This window comes from Lutra lutra, chromosome 7 (assembly GCF_902655055.1).
Source record: "Lutra lutra chromosome 7, mLutLut1.2, whole genome shotgun sequence".
In the NCBI taxonomy this organism is placed as follows: Eukaryota; Metazoa; Chordata; class Mammalia; order Carnivora; family Mustelidae; genus Lutra; species Lutra lutra.
The window spans coordinates 126,934,376-126,956,306 of NC_062284.1; the positions used below are offsets into that span (position 1 = coordinate 126,934,376).

Here is a 21,931-nt window from a genome sequence, read left to right on the forward strand (position 1 = left end):
CTACATACTATAGGATTCCGACTATATGACATTCTGGGAAAGAAAAACCATAGAGACAATAAAGAGATTAGTAGTTGCCAGACTTTAGGAGGTAGGGGATGAATAGGTAGAGCACAGGATTTTTAGTGAAAATACACTATGAAAATATATTATGATACTGTAATGATAGATACCTGTCATTATAGATTGGTTCAAACCCATAGAGTACACAGCACCAAAAATGAACCCTAATGTACATTATGAGTGATTACATTGTGTCAGTGTAGGTTCATCAGTTGTAACAAATGTGTACTACTTTGTTGAAGGATGTTGATAATGGGGAAGTTATGCAGGTATGAGGACACTGGTGTATATGGGAACTCCACTTCCCTCTCAGTTTTGCTAAAACTGCTCAAAAAAAAAAAATCAAGTCTTTAATAATATATAGTAAGAGCAATACTTTTCTAACTCTCAGTGACATGACTTTATTCTTTGTTACTGGGAAAAAAAATCTGACTTGGAAGTTTGTACCTTTTAAAGGGTAATGTTACTGACCTATTGTTCCATGTGAACAGACTTGTTTTTCTATAGTCTTGTTGGTTTACCAGTGAGTCATCTACATGTTCTTGCCCTTGTGACCAAAGGCATGCACTTGGAGCACTGCTCAATGATTAGAATGAGACAGGATAGTTTATATTCATCTTTTTTTTTTTTTTTTCCAAATTTCAGTGGCAAGTGTGGGAGTTAACATAGACCTTCCTCTCTTTCATTCCAGCTCCATGATTCTTACCCAAGCTGGCTGGTCCCTTTACAGTGGACAAAGGGCCTTTAATTCCCTATTTGTTCTTTATTTTATTTTATTTTATTTTAAAGATTTTATTTATTTATTTGACAGAGAGATCCTAAGTAAGCAGAGAGGCAGGCAGAGAGAGAGGGGGAAGCAGGCTTCCCACTGAGCAGAGAGCCCGACGCGGGACTCGATCCCAGGACCCTGAGACCATGACCTGCGCAAAAGACAGAGGCTTTAACTCACTGAGCCACCCAGGCACCCCTATTCTTTATTTTTGAGTGTATTTTTAGATCCTCTTGATAAACATGCCTATTGCCAAAGTTGTGGGAATTTTTATGGTCTGATGAGATGTCTACAAACATCTTCCTTTTCTCCTTTACTTTCTAGAAGAAAAGGCTGCTTTTTTTTTTAAAATATTTAACCATGAGAATTCAGAATCCTCTACCTCTAAAGAAATGCAGTAGTATGATACTCAATGTGTTAGTCTTTTTAATGGAAATAGCCACATTTAAGGGAAAGAAGAAAAATTATTGTTATTAAAGATTTAAATGTGCTCCAGGGATGCACTATTAAGGCTTAGTGTTGTTGCTGTAATCTTAAACATGTAAAAGATAGTCGAATCCTGGGGCAGGGCACATGATAGCTTTATAGCTAAACTGCTTTTAAGGAAAAAAAAAAAAACAAGCTTTAAAAAACAAAATAACATAATATGGAAATTCATTGGCATGTGATTTTTTTCTCTTTTTATAACTGCTTTTACTGAGTCAGTTTCAATATAATTGTTTGATCTAAATCAAATGGGAAAGAAATCTAGTGCAGCCTTATATACTTAAAAAGATAGTATATGAGTTAAAGTTTATTGTTAAGGTTTAAAGAAAGCTTGTAATTTTGATTCAGTTAGTTTTTAAGGTCTTCTCCTTCAGTGTTATTTGTGTTTTTAGAAGTTAAAAGTGCATTAATATGTATTTACTAGGTCTAAAGAGTTAGATTTTCTTTGTCTTTTATTTTAAACTAGGTAATGTAGAAAATATGTTCAGTATTCTGGGCTAGAATATTGCCTGTGTGTTTACTTGTTTACTGACTGACGATCTGTAGGATCATCATCTGTAGGAAGCAGAGATGATGTTCAAACTTAATGACATTTCGAGATGAAATGGTGGAAATACAGTAATTTGCTTTAGGTTGCTCCTTAGGACCTCATTTGGCTCCTCTACTGAAAATAATAGAATTTAAGTTCTCATTGACTAAATTTTTCTAAGACATATATCCTTAGAGTAAAAGGAGAAGTAAAAAAGGGAGGTATTAAATAACATTTTGGGCATCAAAGTACAACTATAATTGAAAAGTGTATATTTGGAAAAGGGATATTATAAACAACAGGTCAGATGTTGAAGGTAGAAACTGAGGAGGAAGGGAAATTTTTTTTTGCAGATTCCGAGGTATCCAAAAGAATTAGAGGTTCTTTTATTCAACTAGCTCATATATGGAAATTAGGCTTTTTAAAAAAGTTGACTTTCAGAAGAATTATGTTTTTATAAGGTATAATTCTGTGTTATAAAACAATTTGTTTAATTAAAGTTCAGCTTATTGATTTTTGTTTCTTTGATATCAAGTAAAATTATTAATATTTATACTAATTATAAGAAATAAAGATTGAATATCTATTAGTATGAGCATGAAAATAATAATTTCTCACATTGCCCTTTCAGAGGAATGAGTTCTGGTAACTGATAAGTCTTCACAGGGTTGGGGAAATAGGAGTGTTGGGTGTGGTTACAGGTATAACTGTTCAAAGTTGAGTACTGGAATAGAGGCAAACTGCTCTGCATAACCTGGAGAGGGAGTTGAGAAGGCTGTGGGGGAGGTCCAGAAGGTGCAAAGAAAGTAAACAATGAGGATGGAGAAGATGTAAGGGGATAGGGAATAAAAGGATAACCAGTGTTTGGTGTAGCTTTGATAGTGTACTCCATTGAGCTACAATAGTTTTATATAAATTCCAGCTCAATTATTAGTGTTTTGGGGGGTAAGCAAGTTATCTTGGTGGTAAATGCAAAGAGTTTTAGTGTTCTACATACTGGTGAGCACTGACCTCTGAGTTAATGTACTAGGAAACTGGTGGCATGTATAAGGTTTGGTGGGGGAAAATTTTATAGGCTAAAAAAGACCTGCTAGTGTTATCTTTGCTCTGGCTTTGAGTTAAAATTAGTAGGTGAAACATTAAGGATATTTGTGTAGTCTCAAAGTATCTACCAAAATAAGCATTAATTACTTTAGTGGTTTTTAACATAACATCACACATTTTTTGATATTTTCCCTTTGGGAAATGGAGCTTAATTCTCCTTTTGAGTTGGAGTGGCTTCTGCTCAGGAGTTTGAATCTAGAATCAGGCTATTTATAGTTTGATGAAACTTACCAGCTGCCAGAGGACGTCTTCTCTGTAACAACCCCCCCACCCCCACCATGGAAAAGCCCAGGCTGGTTTATAGCTCAGTGAACAAATATTGAAAAGATAACCAAATTGTTTAACTTATTTAAAACAAAACGGGGCTAGGTTGAGATGATGATGTTGAGGAGTGAAATAGTTCAAATTTTATGAAGTGATTAAAAAATGTAGCAACAACATCTTTGTATCTTTTCATTCTCTTACACATGCCCATTGGCTGAGGAAAGCAGCATGGAAATCCACTTGCATTGGGTGGAAGTAGTCTGCCTTGATGTCTGCTACTTCTTTTTCATTTGATTGAAAAATCTCCAGGGTTTGTACAAGACCAGATGTCAGGTACAGCCATCTTTAGTTGTGAGACGTATGTCCAAGACTCAAACGCCTGAAGTCTGGCTGTCATTTGGGTAATGAGGAGAACCCGGTATAGTTCCTTTCAGAGAGGTTTAGGAACAGTCATGCCAAAAGGAAAAAGAGAGGGTGCAAGAGGCTGAAGTGACTACCGTACACAATGCCCGAGGTTGTTAGTTCATCTGGGTTCATCCCCTTCAGGTCCCACTTCTGACACCATATAATGTCAACCTGCAGGCCCTTTATAAGCCTCCAGTCAATTTCAGGTTTCTAGGGTAGTCTCGTGCAGGTAAAATTTATAAACACATTCTGCCATGAATAGATTACAGCATATAGAGTTAAATATTATTACAAATTCCACTGACCTTACAAGAAAGGACAAATATCAAACATCAAAGTCATTTGATAACTACCTGAAAAGCAGTACAATTCAACTATTTGTACTCCACTTTCCCTCTTAATAAAATTGGCTTAGTGGTAACTTGTAGATTTATAAATGATGTGGTTTGAAATGTTGGGGTTCAGAGCTGATGCCTAAAAAAGAATTCTTGAGACATCTTCGATGCAAAAGGGTGTTTTTCATTTGTTTGTTTTTTAAAGATTTTGTTTATTTATTTGGCAGAGCACAAGCAGGCGAATAGCAGGTAGAGGGAGAGGGAGAAGCAGGCTCCCCGCTGAGCAAGGAGCCTGATGAGGGCCTGACTCCAGGACCTTGGGATCTGACCAGAGCTGAAGGCAGTCACCCAACCAACTGAGCCACCCAGGCACCCCAAAAGGGTGGTTTTATTAAAGTAGAGGGACAGAACTCATGGTAGAAAGAGCTGTACCAGGGTTATGAGGAGTGCCTGATTATGTACTTTCAAATTGGGAGGAGGTTAAGGGTGGCACAAGCCTCCAAGGTATTTTGGAGGCACGTTTGCAGGGCCTTGAGGAGGCTAGCTATTGTTAGGAAGAGGTCATTTATTACTATTTAGTTAAAACTCAGTCATGAGACCCTTCAGATGTGTATCAGTGGGTCCTATGCTTGGAGGATGATTGCTAACATATATCTTGGGGGCTAGAGATAAAGGAATTTTTCAGGGGAATTTTTATATGTTAAAGTAGACTTCTAGGATCCTGGGGGTGAGGGTAATGTTAAGCAAAGATTGCCTTTTGCTCTTATCAAAGAGTTAACATTGAGGCAGCTGGGTTCCTAAAGGAATGTCACTCTGCCTGTTGCAAGAACTTGTCAATGGACTGTAGGTAGTAAGCAAATCTAATTTTTTCTTTTGTGTTTGTTTCCCACATCATAAAGATTAAATGTATATGTTCAATGTATATGATGTATTTAATATATAAGAAGAAGAACGCTTGGACATAGTGAATGCTGTAAGTGTTATAATATTATTACTATACTCAAACCAAAATTATTTTTCATTTTGATGATGCCTCTCTGATTTTTTACTCAATTCCTTTTTATTAGAGTTGGAGCCATGGGAGAGGGAGCTGTAATTTCCTGACAGGAGGCCATGGTTATTACATATGCATGTATATTAGTAGCTTCAGCATTGTGCCTGACACATAGTAAATGCATTTAGGAGTTATTTGTTGAATATGTAAGTTAAGGCAGTTGAATATGACTGATCATATTTACATCAAAAAAAGTTTTTTTAAAAGACTTATTTATTTAATAGAGCACACATGAGGGTGGAAGGCAGGCAGAGGAAGAGGGAGAGAGAGAATTTCTAGCAGACTCCCTGCTAAGCACAGAGATCCAAGGCAGAGCTGGATCTCACCACCCTGAGGTCATGACTTGAGCAAAAATCAAGAGTCAGATGCTTAACTGACTGAGCCACCCAGGTGCCTCTGCATCAAAATGGTTTTTAACACATTTGCTGTTTGTCTAAAAATCGTTTTTCTGTTGGGCACCATAGATCTTGTTGGGAGACCTCTGGCATTTGGCTTTTCTCAATTTGGGTGTCCTCTGAACATACACCTTGCTAAGTCTAAATGTTAGAATTATCAAAATTTTTCTTAAACAAAGAGAATGTCTTTTAAATGTCAAGAAAGTTTGCTGCAAGAAAATATATATTTTTCCTTAAGTTTAATTTTGTTTTAATGTAGAGCAAACCCAAACACCCATTTTTCTGGTTACCCTTTGAAATTTGAATTTTCTTGAAGTTTCTTTTTCTATTTCATTAAGGAGAGACAAATATAGAAAAGAATGCTCTCTTTTCTCTTTGTGAGGAATGGTTTGAAGAGCCAGTTCTTTGTAGCAATAAAATATCATATATGTAATACATGTGCAGCAAGCATGTTTCTATCTTAAGATTTTTTTTTCAGAATTTGAAAAACTAGTGAGCTAATTTTTATTATGTCTAAATAGTTGAACAGATAATATGATTTTTATACATTATCTCACCTGGAAGTAAGCTTTGTTTCCAAGAGAACTGTTAGCTGTCTCTACTCCCTATATGTGTAACAAAATACCCAAAGATGGGAGAAAGTGCAACTAAGTGGAAATTGATTAGAAAGATCAAGAAGTTGTTTATATTTGTTATATAAAAATAAATATCACTGCTGAAGTGTTCTTAGGACTTCAGTGTATGAGAGGGTTGTAATTCCTTTGTATATGTTGTACAACTCATAATCATCATCTTCCCCCCTTAATAAATCCTAATAGTGTCTTTCAGTTTTATGTGTGTTTTGGAATAATATGTACTTTTTCATATCTTTCCTTCTAGGCATTGAAGAAACAAGAAGCTAAAGCAGATGAAAATGAGGGAGTCATGAAAAATAAGATAAAACAGACTGAAACTGAGAAGAGTCAAGTAAGATTTTGAAAGTTATCTTTCAAAAAGTAATGCTCTTTGAAATGGGGCCAGTGATACTTGTTGAGTGCCTTGAAAATTGTCCCTGAGATCATCTATTAGAACACAGTGAAGCTTTATGTTTTGATATGGAGTTGCTTGGTTTGATGGCTCGCTGTTCTCTGCTGCTTGCTCTGGGAAACATATACAGGTCATTTGCTACCTTGTCAGTTGGCCACTCCTTTTCTAAGAGGGCAACTGAACTTTATCATTCCTTGCTAGGGAACACTTAGGGAGTTTGATTTTGTTGCAGGGTTATTTAGGAAAGATCTGTTGTTTAAAGGGTGGGTGTTTTGAATATATTCCTTTTCATCATAGAAAATAGGTGCATTAAATATTAAGAACTTTTGACATATATTCATGTCTGTGAATCTATAGAGCCTACCATGTTCGAGTTAGGCATTTAGAGGACAGCCAACTCTTCTCAGTTTGCAAATGAATAGATTTAAGGATGAGCCCAAGGTAACGTATGATAAAATGAAAATTTGCCCCTGATGTAATGTTCTTTGCTTTGTATCACTCTGTAAATCTACCTTACCTCCTTGGTTTTTATTTCACCAACCTATGTCTAGTTAAATGATGCTTCCATGCTCCCATTATGGTAAGCAAGTCGTGTCAGGCCATCATGCTTGCCCTTAAGGAGTTGAGGCTGCTGATACTATCCAGGGAGCATGACCAATGTGGGCTTTGGTAGATTTTGAAAATACTTTAACTGAAGTGTGATTCCTTCCCTCTTTATTTCTCCAGGGAAACTAGAAGACAAGTGAGATAGTATTTCGTGTGGTTTCTGTGATTCTATATATACTTTACTTTTTTTAGATTATGATATTTTATTGGCCACATGTATAATTTTTTTTTAAAAAACCTATATAACCCAATTTAAAAAGTATTTTGAAGTAGTTATAGATTCATAAGGTGTTGCAAGACAAAATGTAGAGAGAGGTCACATGTGCCCTTCAACCACTTTCCCTCAGTGGTAACATTTTGCATAACTGTCCTTCCCTATCCAAATTGAGAAATTGATTTTGGTAAAATCCACAGAATTTATGCAGATTGCACCAACTTTATGTGCACTTGTTCATGTATGTGGTTCTATGAAGTTGTATCATGTATAGATCCATATTACCGTCTGCACAGTGAAGATCCAGAACTACAGTGCCCCTCTGTGCTACTCTTCAATTGCCATAACTACCCCATGGACAATATTTAAAGGAGTAATACATGGGTAGTAGTTTGGTCAAGTGAAATGATAACCTAGGATAATTATCACAAATCTAAGCACTTAATAACATCCTATTATAAATTTGTGGTTTCACAAAAGAGCCTTACTGTTAAAAGATGCAAACACGTCTGGCATATGTAATCTCAGGAATTTTAACAAATGTATGTCCAGTCTATAGGGGTGAAAAGTAATTAATTTCCCTTTACTCTTCCAGGTTCTTTGGCTGGTCTAATAATTAAGTTGACATAAAATAGATTAACAGGAGAAAAAAAATCTGATTTTGTATTTATAGGAGCTGCATAAAAATATGAGCTGAAAGGCAGATAGGCAGTTGAGGCTTATATACCGTTTTGAGTTGAGGAAATGGGATAGAGGGTCTTGGGCTTCAAAGGAGTGAAAGACAAATCACAGGAAGAGGAGAAGAGCAAATGTTTGGTAAACAAATGTTTGCCTTGTTTCACAGATAAGTCTATCATATATAAAAACTTACCTTTGTAATAGCACTCTTTCTAGTACAGACTCTCTAAATTCTTTAATGCAATTAAGGGATAAGTAACAAGCTTTTCCTGAGTCTTTTGGGTCTTGATTCTCTTCAGCTCAAAAAAATCCTTACACCAAAGAGGCATGTTTGGGGCAGGACAGAGAGGGTGGTGGCATATTCCTCTCCCCTTCACATCATTATATTTTCAATTTGTAGTAAGCTAGGCACATTCACGCTTTTCATGTGTTTGGTCATCTAACTAGCACATTTTCTGTGAATGTTTATCTTATGATTATATTATTAAGGAAATCTTAAATGTCTATAATTTTAGGAATGTCGTGAATAATGGGAAATATATTAGGAATGTTGGAATATTAAGAATATACAAAATCACCAGTTGGATGAAATATACGTTAGTCATGGGGTCCTTCAAGTTTTATTCTAATTCAGTTCATATGACATTACGTGTACCAAAGGACAAAATTGCTTTGGAATTTAGATTACAATGATTTAGAACTGGAAAGAATCTCGGAGACTGTCTAATATAAAGTCCTTATCTTAGAGATGACAGAAAGGAGACCTAAGGAAAAGAGTGTCATAGTTGAGATGGAACTGACCCCCTGAGGTCTCGTCTGGTTCACTTTTTCTTATGCAAATAACATTTTCATGGAGACATTGATGTTTTGATAGCAAGATATTTTTTCATATTAGCTGTAAATATCTTCTGAAAAATTCTCCAGTTTTCTCCTCTTAAACTATGCCCATAATAATTTAGTTATTTTCTGCTCCACTGGATTTTTCTTTATCCTTTGTTGAAACTTTAGCTTGAACAGGAATTAGAGGTATCCCGAAGGTTATTGAATCAGTCAGAAGGCAGCAGAGAAACACTTCTGCATCAGGTAAGTCTACGCAAGCTATGGTAATCTGCTTTTAAATTAAATCAGGATTGAGTCTTCTTTTCTGTTAAACGTCTTTGTGAAAGGTAGAAAAAACCCACGAAGGTCTAGAATTTTTTTTTTTCTCCTAAGGAATGTATATTAAAATACATAAGCAAAGGATGAAATCCTTTCAGGATGAGTCAGAATAAGCTGGTACAAAACACGGACCAAGTTCCCACTGTGCTAGTGTGTCTTGCTGATTGCTGCTCCAATTTAGGATTTATCTCTCTTAGCATAACCAGTGTAAAAATGAGAGTGGATGTGTAAGATAAAATTTTCCCAGGGGCTTAAGTTTATTCAAGGAGGCATTGGAGAGTGAAGGAAGAAATAAAATACATGAAACAGACCTTTACATATTCAAGTTACTTTGCACTATCTTATATTTATGTTTTCAAGATGCTGCCTGTCCCTTTTAACCAAAGATAAAGCTTAATTTTAAAGCATAACATTTTGTAACCCATTAGCCTATAATGAGAGTTTGTTTGGTGTTTCTGCTATTTAAACCTCAGTAACTTACATACATATATTGGATAAGGGCATATAGGTTTCTAACTGCCTCTCTGCCTGTGTTTAATATAAACCGCACTCATACCTTTCTCTGTTCTGAGGTGTGGCTTACATAACTCGCTATGTAGTCTGCTAGGTAGGCAAAGATGTCAGGCATCATAGATGCTTAAACATTTTGACAATTAGTGCTGAAAATACACCATAATACCTTTTTTGCAAAACCTTTAAAAATGTTCACTGGCTTTGTTCTGCAGCCATTCATACAAAGTCTGAACTTGCATTTTTGAAAGTTTATATTTGTAGTCCTTTCCACTCATTTTTTTTTTTCCCTGAACTCTGACTTGTGGTGATTTCTGATCTCATCTTTTGAAGTAAAAGTTTACTGTGTACAGGTTGTCATTGTGACTTTAACTGAGTCTTTTTGAGACTCCTAATTTGTTTAATGGTTCCTGGGGACATATCTGAAATGTGCTAGGCAATTTGCTAGTTTTTAGAAACAGAGATGAATAACATAGTCACTGACCTCAAGGAGTTTATGGTTTATTCAGCAGCATTTATTTCTTATTTTGAACAGTACTTTGATATTAAAATATGCTAAATTGTGATCTTTTCACTTGAGTTTATCAATAGATAGACCATATTCATAGAAAAGGAGTGAAAAGTAGAAAAACAGTTATGGGGGTGCTTGGGTTAATAAGAGAGTGGACTGAGTTCACAATAAAGGATTTTTTTTCCCCTTTGGTGTCAAATTCTTTGTCTCAGTAGACACAGAGAAGGGGAAAAGACATTCATTCTTTGTGGAAGGAATGGGAGGAGTAAAGAAATAGAGTAAGAGACTATTCCACTGTGCTTGGCATAACAAGGAGATTAACTTGGCTTCAACTTGGGCAGACAGTAGCCCGTTAGAAGTAATATTTTTCCCTAGAAAAATAATTTGAAATAATTTGTAAGTTCAGTTATTCTTTTCCTGCATTTAAAACTGATAGAAGTGTCATTTTTGACTGTATGTATTTAGGTGGAAGAGCTCCGTACACAACTTATGAAAGCAGAAGGTGATCGAAAAGGTTTACAACATCAAGTATCTCAGATGTCCAAGCAACAGTTGAACCTTCAGGATGAACAAGGAGATGACTGGAGGTTTAGGAGAGGTATAATTCTGATTTGTAAATGTGTGGGTTTTTTTTTTTTTTAATCTTTCTTTAATACTTCCCGTTTTCAGAATTGCATTTCATACATTGTGCTCTCATCATCTTATTTCTTGATCTAAAACAAAGTTATTCAATAAGCTAATCATAATTTAGCATCGATATTTTTTCAAACCTTATCTTTTAGATTTGTGTTTATAGCAGTATTGAGCAGAAGGTACTGAAATTATTCTCTTTGCCCCCTGTTCCCACACATGCGTAGCCTCCCCTATGATCAAATTCCTCTCACTGGAAGTATGTTTGTTATAACTGATGTGTACGTACCCTTGACATATCATTGTCATTTGAAGTCCATCGTTTGCATTAGGATTCATTCTTGGTGTTGTGTATTCTGTGGGATAGGACAATGTATAAATGAAATTTAGGCACCATTACAGTATCATAGAGTAATTTCCCTGTCTTAAAAATCCCTTGTGCTCCACCTTTTCATCCCCCTCTCCCCTCTAACCACTGGCAACCAGATCTTTTTACTGTTACCATAGTTTTGCCTTTTCCAGATTCTAATATAGTTGAGTCATACAGTGTTTCAGATTGGCTTCTTTCATTTATAATATACCTTTAAGCTTCCTCCATGTCTTTTCATGGCTTGGTAGTTCTGTCTCTCTCCCTCTTTTTTTTTTTGGCGTTGTCTGAATGTACCACAGTTTATTTATCTATTCACCTACTGAAGACCACTTGGTTGCTTCCAAATTTTGGCAATTATGAGTAAAGCTGCTATAAACCAAACATCTGTATATGTTTTTGTATGGACAGAAGTTTTCATTTACTTTGAGTAAATACCAAAGAACATGATTGCTGGATTGTATGGTCAGAGTATATTTAGTTTTGTAAGAATCCTTCAAACCGTCTTTCAAAGTGGCTGTATCATTTCTTCATTCCCACCAGCAATGAATGAGAGTTCTTGTTGTTCCACATTTTTGTCAGTATTTGCAGTTGTCAAGTGTTCTGGATTTTGGCTATTCTAATAGGTTTGTAATAGTATCTTTTTATTTATTTATGTATGTATATATGTATGTATGTATGTATTTGACAGAGAGAGACACAGTGAGGAGTGAGAGCAGGGGGAGTAGGAGAGGGAGAGGTTGTGGGAGAAGGAGAAGCAGGCTTCCCTCTGAGCAGGGAGCCCAATGTGCGCTCGATCCCAGGACCCCGAGATCATGACCTGAGCCGAAGGCTGACGCTTAAGGACTGAGCCACCCAGGTTCCCCTGGTATCTTGTTTTAATTTACATTTCCCTGATGACTTATGATGTGGAGCATCTTTTATTATGCATATTTTTCACCTGTATATCTTCTTCAATGAGATATTCATTAAGGTCTTTGGCTCATTTTTTAGGCAAGTTTGTTGGCTTCTTGTTGAATTTTAAGAGTCCTCTTGATATTTTAGATAACAACCTATGTCTTTGCAAATAATTTCTCAGTCTGTAGCTTGTCTTTTCATTCTCTTGACTGTGTCTTTTGCAGAACTGAGAAGTTTTAATTTTAATGAAGTTCAGGTTAGCAGTTATTTCTTTCATGGGTGATAATTCTGCTCTTCTACCTGAAAAGTCATCATCAAACTCAAGGTCATCCACAACTTTGCCTGTCTTCTAAAAGTTTTGTAATTTTGTGTTTTATATTTGGGTCTGCGATCCATTTTGAATTAACTCCTGTAAAAGGAATTCTTATTTCCATGCCCAGAAGTCTGTATCTAGATTTTTTTTTTTTTTTGCATGTGAGTGTCCAGTTGTTCAGCCCTACACTATTTGTTGAAAACAACATTTTCTCTATTGTCTTTGCTACTTTGTCAGAGATCAGTTGACTGCTTTGATGTTGGTTTATCTCTGGGCCTCTGTTTTGTTTCATTGATGTATTTGTCTATTTTTTGTTGTTGTTCTTACCACACTCTTGATTATTGTAGCGTTATGGTATGTCTTGAAGTTGGATAGTGTTAGTCTTCCAGCTTTGTCCTTCTCCTTCATATTGCATTGGCTGTTCTGGATCCTTCACCTCTCCATATATTTTTAGGATTAGTTTGTTGATATTTACAAAATAACTTGCTGGGATTTTGATTGGGATTGCATTGAATATGTAGATCAGGTTGGGAAGAACTGACATTTGGCAGCATTGTGTCTCCCTATCCATGAACATGAACTGTCTCTCCATTTATTTCCTTCAACTATGATTTCTTTCATCAGAGTTTTATAGTTTTTGTCATACAGATTTTGTTAGATTTACATTTAAGTATTTTCTTTGGATGCAAATGTAAATGGTATTATGTTTTTAATTTCAGATTTAACTTGTTCATTGCTGATATTAACATCCAATTTTAATCTCTCTTCTGCTTTATTTTTAAACACATTTCAGACATATTTATCTCATGGGGGCTTTCTCCTAGAAAGAGCCAGCAAAGCTAGTAGTGGAATTTTTTCCAGCTGCTTATTTCCATGCCTAAATGTGTGTGTGTACTTCTCCTTGTACTTAAATTGGAGTACCCCTACCTATGTTTTCATTTTCTTTTATCCCAATATGAAATATATACAATTAAAATTGAGATCCTATCTTTTTTGTGATCAAGATCTGTGACAGAAATTAATCATTTGGCAAAAGTGGTCATGAACCATAGGACCGGCTTTTTCTTATGTAGATTAAGAATATTTTGTGTTCGAGAAATATTAGAATACCTTTTCAGTGGTGGTATTCATTTAGGTTGTGGAATTTAATGAGTCTAGATGTATTTCTTTTTGGAAGTTTACATGTAACAGAAATAGTAATATTGAAATTTTATAATGGTTTCTAATAGACTAGTCCAGATTGCTCAGCTTATAAATTATTTCCATAAGGAAGCTTCCTACTCAAATATCTGAATTATTGGAGAAACTCTTGTGAGCATTTGGTGTACTATCAAAATCAGGAAAGATAAATATTTTACCAGATTCCCCACACATAACTCAGTATGTTGCCCAAGTTAGAATTTCCACATTGCCAGAAAATATTCACTAGGCAAATTCTGGCATACCTATCCTAACATAATTGCATGCCATTAAGTTCACTTAAGTTTCATGTGATATAACTGAAATATATTTTGACATCAAATATTTTCAAATTTATTTTTAAAAGTAAAATCCCAAGGTTTTTGATTATTCATCAAATTTTCAGAGAGATGCACATAAGACTTATGTAACACTTAACACTTATTTTGTTTGGAAAAAGACTGTGGTACATTTGTTACATGTTTTCTTTCCTTATAAAAAATCTAGTTATTGTTGGTGTAAGTCTTAGAAGACTAGAAGAATGTCACTTTCCTTAACTTCTTACAAGGTTTAAAAATATCTGGAAGGTCTCATATCAGTATAATAATGAACTTCTTCACCTTCTCTTAATGTTCTAAAATTTTCATTTTTATGAATACCTGTATTTTTTTTTTTTTTTAATCTGCATAAGAAATCACACTCGTAGTCACACTCTGGTTGCTGTTTGTTCCTCCACTGGTTGCAAAATAACTTCCACATCTGTTTTTATTTATTTATTTATTATTATTCTTTAAAGATTTTATTTATTTATTTGACAGACAGAGATCACAAGTAGGCAGAGAGGTAGGCAGAGAGAGAGAGGAGGAAGCAATCTCCCCACTGAGCAGAGAACCCGATGCGGGGCTCGATCCCAGGACCCTGAGACCATGACCTGAGCTGAAGGCAGACTCTTTAACCCACTGAGCCACCCAGGCACCCCCCACATCTGTTTTTAAAATTGACTTTGCTGGGGCACCTGGGTGGCTCAGTCAGTTAAGTTTTCCTTTGGCTCAGGTCATGATCCCAGGGTCGTCGGATCTAGCCCTGCTTTGGGCTGCCTGCTCTACGGGGAGTCTGCTTCTCCCACTGCCACTCCCCCTGCTTGTTCTCTCTCTCTCCCTCTCTCTCTCTCTCAAATAAATAAATCTTTGAAAAAATAAAACATGAAATTGACCTTACTTTACTAGTAGTCTTCTGAGTCAAAGTCAAAGGAATCATGCTATTACTTTTCTTAACTTGATCCCAGTTTTTTCCTCTTGCTTCTTGGAACTCTTTAACTGACTTCCATGTTTCTACTCTTTCCTGGTTCTTCTGAGTTCCTTGTTTTCATTCTTTTCGTTTGAATCTTTTCTGTTTGTTTACAGCTTGTCTTTTAAATGCTGGGTGTTGTCTAGAATCATCTTTATGGGGTTTCTCACTTAATATTTCTCCCTAGAGGTTGTTATTTAAATCTTATGCTTTAGCTGTCACCTGTAATGAAATCTTGAGTCCACTAATCTTTAGCCCTCCAGTTGGAGTCTCTCATTGGACATCTCTATGTGCTATTCCACAGAATGCACCAGTCAACAGATCCTTTCCTCAAAAACTGTTTTTATTTCTTGTTTCAGTTTGTGCCACCATCCTTTATCCAAATAGCCAAGACTTGATTACAAAGAACATCAGAAATTATTCCTTCTCTCCTCCGTCTGCTTCGTCCTTGCCTATTTATAGATCTTGGTATTTCTTGAATTTGGCCCATCTTCTTTTTTATTCCCACTGTCCCAGTTTAGGCATGCTTTGTCTCCTTTGTATTACCCTCTTAACTTATTCTAGTTCCTCTGTGATCTGTCTTCGAAACTGCTGCTACTAAAGGGATGCTTTCTAAGCCACAAACCATTCATGTCACTCTTTTAAAAAAAATTTTTTTTTTATAAAAATATATTGTATTATTAGCCCCAGAGGTAGGTCTGTGAATCGCCAGGTTTACACACTTCACAGCACTCACCATAGCACATACCCTCCCCAACGTCCATAACCCCACCACCCTCTTCTTACCCCCCCTCCCCCTGACCCCCCTCAGTTTGTTTTGTGACATTAAGAGTCTCTTATGGTTTGTCTCCCTCCTGATCCCATCTTGTTTCATTTATTCTTTTCCTACCCCCCAGAGCCCCCCACGTTGCATCTCCACTTCCTCATATCAGGGATATCATATGATAGTTGTTTTTCTCTGATCCATTCATGTTACTCTTGCTTAAAACCTTTCTCTGTGTGTTATTGAGCTCTTACTATATATGCAGCATTTTTCTATTCATTAGTTCTTAGAACTTCAGTTCTAAGTTCTAAGAACTACACTATAAGAAGGGTACTAGTCTTATTCTCATTTGAATGAGTTAGGGGGGGAAAAAAAGACTGAAGAACAAAGAGATTGCCTAAGGTCATAGTTCTGGGAAGTAACAGACCTGATTCTCTTTCTCCCCAAACCTGAATTCTGAACTGCTATGCTGTACTTACCCATCATGTTTGTAGCAAGTGTTCTTCAAAGTGAAGTGTGTGAGACAATCCCCTGGGTGTGAGAGGAGAGTGTTTGTGACACGATTTTTATTTTATATCTTACGTTTTGAGTATTTTAATTTTGCTAAATGTTTCATTATATATGTATGTATGTGTGCCTAAGTATATATTTATATATATCCATACCATTTTATGTGCATCTAGATTATGAAACTTATCAAATTACTATGTTTCCACATTAAATATGTTTCACAAATTATGTATATGTATTTATACATGTATTCATATGTATTAATATCTCCATATTTTGTATAATATATCTTCCTATTACTTTGTAGATACTCTAATATATATCCTGAAATATATGTCTATATATTAAGATAGACACTCTAAGGATATATATTATATGCACACACATATGCCTATTTATACCTATCTAAATATAAAATTTACAATATGTATTTGTAAAATGAATAAATACTTTTACACATAAACAAATATGCCTAGTTTCAGGTTCGAAACCGAGCAGAATTTTGCAGAGTACGGCCCAAGGGTCAAATCCAGGCTTGTAAATAAGCTTTATTGGAATACAGCTGTTCCCATTCATTTAGTCACTGTCCAGGTTACTTGCGCAACGCAACGGCAGAGTTGAGTAGTTGTGACAGAGATCATAAGGCTAAAATATTTACCATCTGACCATTTACAGAAAATGTGTGCTAACTCCTGGTCTATAAGATAATTTCTAAGCTCCCTAGCAATGTGTAAACACCTTGCTCACTGTCCCTCTTCCTTCCCTCATCTGTGGTAGCTATGTGGAAGTGCTGAGTGCAATTATCTGAAAACTAAATCCAGTATTGTACCTCTGTGCCTTATGCTGCTTCCTTTCCCTGAATTATCACCCCAGCTCCCCATCTCCTTTGCTTGGTGACATTCTGTATGTATTCTTTAAATCTAACTTACTTACTTTCTATGTCTTTCTACATGAGTTTTTCCATCAAGATAGAGTTAATCACTCTATCCTTTGTACTATTTTTGTATGATAACTGTATCTATAAAATATCTGTATAGTATCTGTCATTGCTTTTATCATGCTATTAAAATGCGTATGTATTTTCCACCCATGTATGTCCATGATGTACAATTTTGAACACTTTGGTATCTCTTACGTTCACATGTGTCTTATGAATGATGTATAAATTTAATTTGCTAGTGTTTCCTTCTTTTCCTTTTCTGGAAAGGAAACTAGTAGAAAAACAGTTAAATTGATAATACATGTTCCAATTTTTGGCATCTTAGACTTAAGGATGTGGTTTATATATCTTATTTCTATTCTTAGAGTGTAAGGTTATTGAGAAAAGGTTTTTGTGTAATTTATGTTTGAAGAAGATGATATTACAGTGTCCTGTGCATCACAGACCAAGTATGTTGAATTAAATACTAAGTCTGTCTGTATTGTTCAGTGATATAATTTCAGGCGGTAGTCTCCAGAATTAGTAAGTTAGTTAGTGATCATACACAGAGATTTAACAGTATCATTTGTTTCTTTTGCAAGAAAGAATTATTTTGTGTGTCAACTTCAGTAACTTTCAGCTAATGTATAACTTAAGTGAACATTCTTTTAGTATTTGTGTGTTAGAATTTGGAGGTAGAGATTTAATGAAAGCCAAAGGAAAAACATGTAGGATTTTCCTGAGCTTAGTTGTACTAGAAATCCGATAACATTTCGAGTTTTAGTATCAAAGTAGAATAATATTGGATAACACATCAGTGTATGTATTTTAGAATACTGAGTGAGACTTGAAACAATAGGCTGGCAAATTCTGAAAAGTCTGGCGAGTGACAGTGTTAATAAGTGGGTTATATTAGCTGGAATATTAGAACATCAAGGCTTTGTACCATTTGAAAGTACATTCTCCTGTGAATAAAGAACAACAATCAAGCTTTACATTTTTCTTTTTCAAGGGGTTGAGCAGGAAAAAGAGAATCTGGAGAAGCAGATGTCAGATTTGAGGGTGCAGCTGAACTTCAGCGCAATGGCATCTGAGTTAGAGGAAGCGAAGCGGTGCATGGAGCGAAGAGACAAGGAGAAAGCACAGTTTGCAGCACAAATAGAGGTGACTCTGCTATTTTTAAGTTGTATTCAAAGGACTTTAGTTTTGTTTCAGAGAATTGCTTAATGAAGTTTTAATAGAAAGTCTGTGGTATTTTATGAACTCTAGCATAATGTAAAGTTATGTAGATGACTACTTTAATTATACATAGATATGTCTATGGATTCATTTCTCTTTCCTTTGGACCTTAACGCCAGGAACCTATTAAACTTGAAAATAGTTTTTGGTCGTGGCATTCGAGCCCTTCCTTCAGATAGAAGGGGTCTTTCTTGAAGGGATGGTGGATTATCATTTATTTTGGGGGTGAAACTGGCACAGCAAAAAGGGAACCATAAAGGTTTTTAAATCTCCCACAGCTCTACATGAGGCAGAATTGGGATAGTTATTCAAAACTATTTAAAATCAAAAGAAAGAACTTTATAAAAAGGAAATAAATGTCTTAATTCCAGTATAATTATGTATATTATATCAAACTTGGATGACACATTTGGAAATAGATATGTAGCAGTCCTCTTCTGTATCTGTTTTTATTAGTGGAGTTGTATTCTAGTTGTAATAAGATACCACATTTGAATAATTTTCTAAATTATAATGAAAGGTAGAAAATTGGTGTTAAAGACACCTAACTTTATATAATCCAAAGGAAATATTTGATGTTACTGCAGTTTGAGTTTCTCTTTCATCTTGTCAGTGCATCAGTGGAAAATGTATTTTAGATTTGGATCAAGATTCAGATTATGAAGATAATGAAATATTGGCATACTTTTTACAAAGCCCTCTACATGCATAGTAAATATTTATCAGAAATATTATCAGAACAGTTGTAATTGTAGGACTTCTAAAGTTTGCTTCATGGGTATTATTTTAGTCTTTGATCCTGATGACAAAAGTGCTAAAATATTATTTTTCCAAAGTTAAATATTAAAAATTAAAAATATACTATGCTAATAAGTATCAAAGGTAGAGAAATCACTTTGCTAAGCTGTTTATAACCACATATTGTTCTGTCCTTCTTCCCTCCCTTCCTTTCCATTGTTTGATTTCATTTACCACTTGCAGAATCATATGAAAAAAAATCTCACATTCATAGGCATTTAAAAAATTATAATAATCTAATAATTCTCTTGTTCAAAGAGCCTGCTTTCCCTTTGTCCTAACAATGGCTCTTTTAACATTTTCACCTGGGTTAGGGAAAGAGTTGGCATTCTCTTGGGTTAGTTTGGATTGGTTTTAAGGGTTTGGATGTGAAAGACAGTTGGACAGAGAGATCGAACATTTACTCATATACTACATACTTAATGACTGTTTATTACATGCCAGGCATTGTTCTAGGTGGAGGTGACATGGCAAGGAACAAAAGCTGGAAAATTTCTCTGTCTGTGTGTGTGACATTCTAAAATTGATGCATAAAGTTGAGTTTGTCTCAAATCTGATTCAAATTCCTTTTGGAGGATGAAATATTTTTTCTCCCAGTTGCCATCAAAAAGGAATTACAAAAAGACATTGTTTAGGGACGCCTGGGTGGCTCAGTTGGTTGGACGACTGCCTTCGGCTCAGGGCATGATCCTGGGAGTCCCGGGATCGAGTCCCGCATTGGGCTCCCAGCTCCATGGGGAGTCTGCTTCTCTCTCTGACCTTCTCCTCGCTCATGCGCTCTCTCACTGCCTCTCTCTCAAATAAATAAATAAGATCTTAAAAAAAAAAAAAAAGACATTGTTTGTTCTGGAAGAAATTCCCATTAACCAGTTTTATTTTTCCTCTTGACTTTATTTTTAACAATAAAATAATTACCTAAATTTTATATCCATTCTTTCAGATTTTGTGACGCTTCTGATTATGGCATTTCATACCTAGTGAAGGCCCTTTGAATATCTCCAAGCTTTTCTCAAAATGACGTCTAGAGTAGACTTTGTGAAGATAACAGTCATGGGTCACTCAATGTGACTTCTGTTGGGTATTTGATTGAAATTTAATTGAAAAGCATTTGGTTTCTGCTTTATTTTTCAAAAGTATTTGTTGTTGGGGGCCCTTGGGTGGCTGTTGGTTAGGCGTCGACTCTTGGTTTTGGCTTGAGTCATGATCTCAGGGTCATTATATCAAGCCCTATGTTGGGTTGAGTGCTGGGCTTGGAGCCTCCTTAGGATTGTCTCCCTCTGTCCTACTTGTGCTCACTCTCTCTCTTTGGAAAAACAATTGGTGTTGCCTTATGCAGTCTATAATGAATATTAATCTTTTTTAGTTTCTTTTTAAAAACTGAATATAAATAAGAAAACATGCACAAAATGTGAGTATTGGTTAGACCCCAAAACATTTGCTGCAGTCCTCTTCCTTGTGGTTTGTTCAATCACTAGTCTCTTTCTCTTTAATCTCAACTTCCTAAGACCTTTCCTCTAAAACCTTATACACAGTCTTTTTCTCTTAAACTTTCCTACTCATTTCCATTTTCTTTTTTCTTTGTTCCCATAGTTCACTGTTTCTGTAATGTCCTCTTTTTGTGGAAATCCTAAGCCTTTTCCTTCCTGAAGCCGCCTTCTACTATAGCAGCTATAAGTGAAAGTCCTTCCTTCTGTACCCTGTCCTCTTACTCAAATCACTAATATTCTTATTGCACATTTTTCACACTGCCTTAAAGTATCTAGGCATATGTCTTTAAAATTTCAAAATGAGTTGAAATGAAGGAGATAGTGACAGGGCAGCCTTCTTCTGCAGTCCCCTAAGACAAATCTGACCTTGATATCCTTACCTTGGTGAAGACCTCATGTTTCAAGGTCTTGTTCTTACATCTCGGAACTTGAATTTTCTGTGTCCTAGAATTAATGTGGCCCAGGAGACTGGTTCATACTAACAAACCCATCAGAAGACAGTGTATAAAAGAGTGCCAGCTCATTGATGTACCCTGTGGGGGCTCTATATGGATATTTAAACACTTCTATGCAAGGCACCAGTCTCCCAATTTTCTATACCTGGGTTTTATAAATTAGTAACCAAAAAGTTGCTTGGTAAACACAATCAGAGAATAATGATGTGTAAGGGACTGTTTGTTCCTGGCTATGGTAAGGCTCTCCCACCCTCTACCTCTCTTTAACAGGGTTCTTGTAACCAGGGATCTGTTTATTTCACCAGATCTTGTTTTTATTTCTGGAGCATGTTGAACTCATTTCTTTTGTCTTTCTAACAGTCTCCCCTGCCTTCACTCTGATGCTTACCCTTCTGTTTGCATTTTCTTTTGATATGTTGCTGTGCAGATTTTGCTCTGGGCCATTTACCAGTATGCACTGATGTTGTAATTCAGACTTGTGGCATTCTGGAAGCTACTTATGAATTAAATACATATATCCTTTTTCAGGTCATAAATGAGTATGTGTTAAGAACCAGGTCTTAGACAAACCATAATGACTCTTAATCTCACAAAACAAACTGAGGGTTGCTGGGGGGAGGGCGGTTAGGAGAAGGGGGGGTGGGTTTATGGACATTGGGGAGGGTATGTGCTATGGTGAGTGCTGTGAAGTGTGTAAACCTGGCGATTCACAGACCTGTACCCCTGGGGATAAAAATATATTATATGTTTATAAAAAATTAAAAATTAAAAAAAAAAAACAACAACCAGGTCTTATCTCTGTATTTCTTTGTGTCCCTTGACAGTGTCTTACCCATATTAGGACTCAGTTAGTATTTGTTGACTGAAGTAGTAAATTGTAGAACACTTTTTATGGTTATTTTTCAAAGCTAACTTTTGTTGTCTGGCCATTCTTTAAAAGCACATTAATTTCTGGAAGAGTTGTCTGTCAGTATTCAAGG

At 35.7% G+C, this 21,931-nt stretch overlaps 1 protein-coding gene across 11 annotated transcripts in view; it reads left to right on the top strand.

Annotated features, from left to right (window-relative positions):
• The window catches only part of CEP128 (centrosomal protein 128), a 404,915-nt gene that overhangs the window by 72,216 nt on the left and 310,768 nt on the right, over positions 1–21,931 (top strand). For 10 of the 11 annotated variants that reach the window (XR_007128480.1, XM_047735544.1, XM_047735551.1 and 7 more), the window contains 4 exons: positions 6,284–6,370; positions 8,937–9,011; positions 10,573–10,705; positions 17,985–18,136. Coding sequence is in view for 10 of the 11 variants with exons in the window: in XM_047735544.1 (XP_047591500.1) it covers positions 6,284–6,370; positions 8,937–9,011; positions 10,573–10,705; positions 17,985–18,136 (447 nt within the window). In the remaining variant the exon portion in view is untranslated. The remainder of the gene's footprint in view (positions 1–6,283; positions 6,371–8,936; positions 9,012–10,572; positions 10,706–17,984; positions 18,137–21,931) is intronic. The other variant, XM_047735545.1, reaches the window with a different exon arrangement.